The 1,459-nt window shown below is 37.6% G+C and overlaps 1 protein-coding gene across 1 annotated transcript in view; it reads right to left on the minus strand.

Annotated features, from left to right (window-relative positions):
* The window catches only part of SPEF2 (sperm flagellar 2), a gene marked incomplete at both ends in the record, with an annotated part of 29,252 nt that extends 28,494 nt beyond the window's left edge, over positions 1–758 (minus strand). The window contains one exon of the mRNA XM_010292919.1: positions 656–758. Coding sequence (XP_010291221.1) covers positions 656–758 — 103 coding nt within the window. The remainder of the gene's footprint in view (positions 1–655) is intronic.
* Positions 759–1,459: the final 701 nt, after the last annotated feature.

The raw sequence follows: 1,459 nt of genomic DNA on the forward strand, positions 1-1,459 counted from the left end.
AGGTAAAAAAGAGGTTCACGAAGAAAAAGGAGGAGGATGTACAGCTTGGCACACTTGATACACAAGTGCACCAACATCTGCCAAAATAAGAGCATAAACCAAGGAACCCCATGAACTACATCATCAACATACAAAGGCTCAAAGAACTATACAAGATTTTTCAACTTCCTGTTTTTCTGTTCTTCTTCATTGTAGATATTACCCCAGTTTACTTGTAAACGTATAAATTCTTATATGATCTTCTGCCAAAGCTTCAACCAAAGCCAACCCATCTCCACCATTTTCATTTTAGTGAAGATGTAATGGTCACCACCACACCACACTTCTGTATTCCTGGCTCTACACAGCTCACGGGGACAGTGTCAATATCCCCAATCTTAGAGACATCCTTGAAAGGCTTCTTGAACTTTTGGTCTAACCTGTTGCTTTTATAGTTGCAATCAAAATGCATAATTTTCTTGAAATAGTATGATCAATCTCCCTGGAAATACAAAGCTAACCCATGTGTCAAATACAAGTAGCTTTTGACTTACTGATAAATGTATGAAATCTTGATAATTTCCATATGTCTTTCCCAGTCTGCATTAGCAAATCCTAACTGAAAAATAAATATTTTGTCTAATTTCTGTGAGATATGTTACCCATACGTACTAACCTGCTCTGTGAAAATTGATTAAAGTCATCCTGAAGACCATATTTGTGTAGAAGTTCTCCTAGGAGGTAGCCAGTAGAAAATTCTTCTGAAAATGATCCTGGAACTAAGTTCGGGTTTTTGTTTGTTTAAAAAAAAAAAAATTAAGATCATTAGAAGAATTTATACATCAATCTTAATACAACATCATTATTATTTTTATAACAAAATTAAGTCCAAACTTTATTAAATAATTCAGAGGAATACTAGCAGATTGATCTTCAAGTCACAAAAAAATCTGCTTTCTGTGTAGTTATTTTGCAACATAAGCTTTAGGTAGCCATTTAATTCTCATTTTCAGTGTTAAAATGTAAACGTTGTCATAATTGTCATTAAGATCGCGGCAATATCTGTAAATGATAGTTACTAAATTTTCCGTAAAAAAGGCAAATGAAAACAAAGCTAGATCAAACGAGCTACTCCTGCATGGAAAGTTGCTCCCTCCTTGCAGAACAAGTGCTTCTCCAAAGCCAGCAAAACACGTGCCATTAAAAACAAAGCATTGCTTTGAAAACAAAATATTTTTATCCTCTGGAGTCCTTATTAGCAGATGAAGCTTAAGCTCCTCATGTCTCTCGAGAGCACTTGTGCCTTGAGGAAAATTAACTTCACCTCGAAAATGGCCGTCTTGCACATGAAGATTAGAAACGTACCTGAGGAGGTACCAGGACGCGAGGAAGGGTTCGGCAGTAGGTCAGCGGGAGCTGGCCCCACAGAAGCCCCTAAATCCCCCGGCAGGACGAAGGCCTGACCCTGCGGCTACCCCCT

This window comes from Phaethon lepturus, unplaced genomic scaffold, assembly GCF_000687285.1.
Source record: "Phaethon lepturus isolate BGI_N335 unplaced genomic scaffold, ASM68728v1 scaffold1168, whole genome shotgun sequence".
NCBI classification, from domain to species: domain Eukaryota; kingdom Metazoa; phylum Chordata; class Aves; order Phaethontiformes; family Phaethontidae; genus Phaethon; species Phaethon lepturus.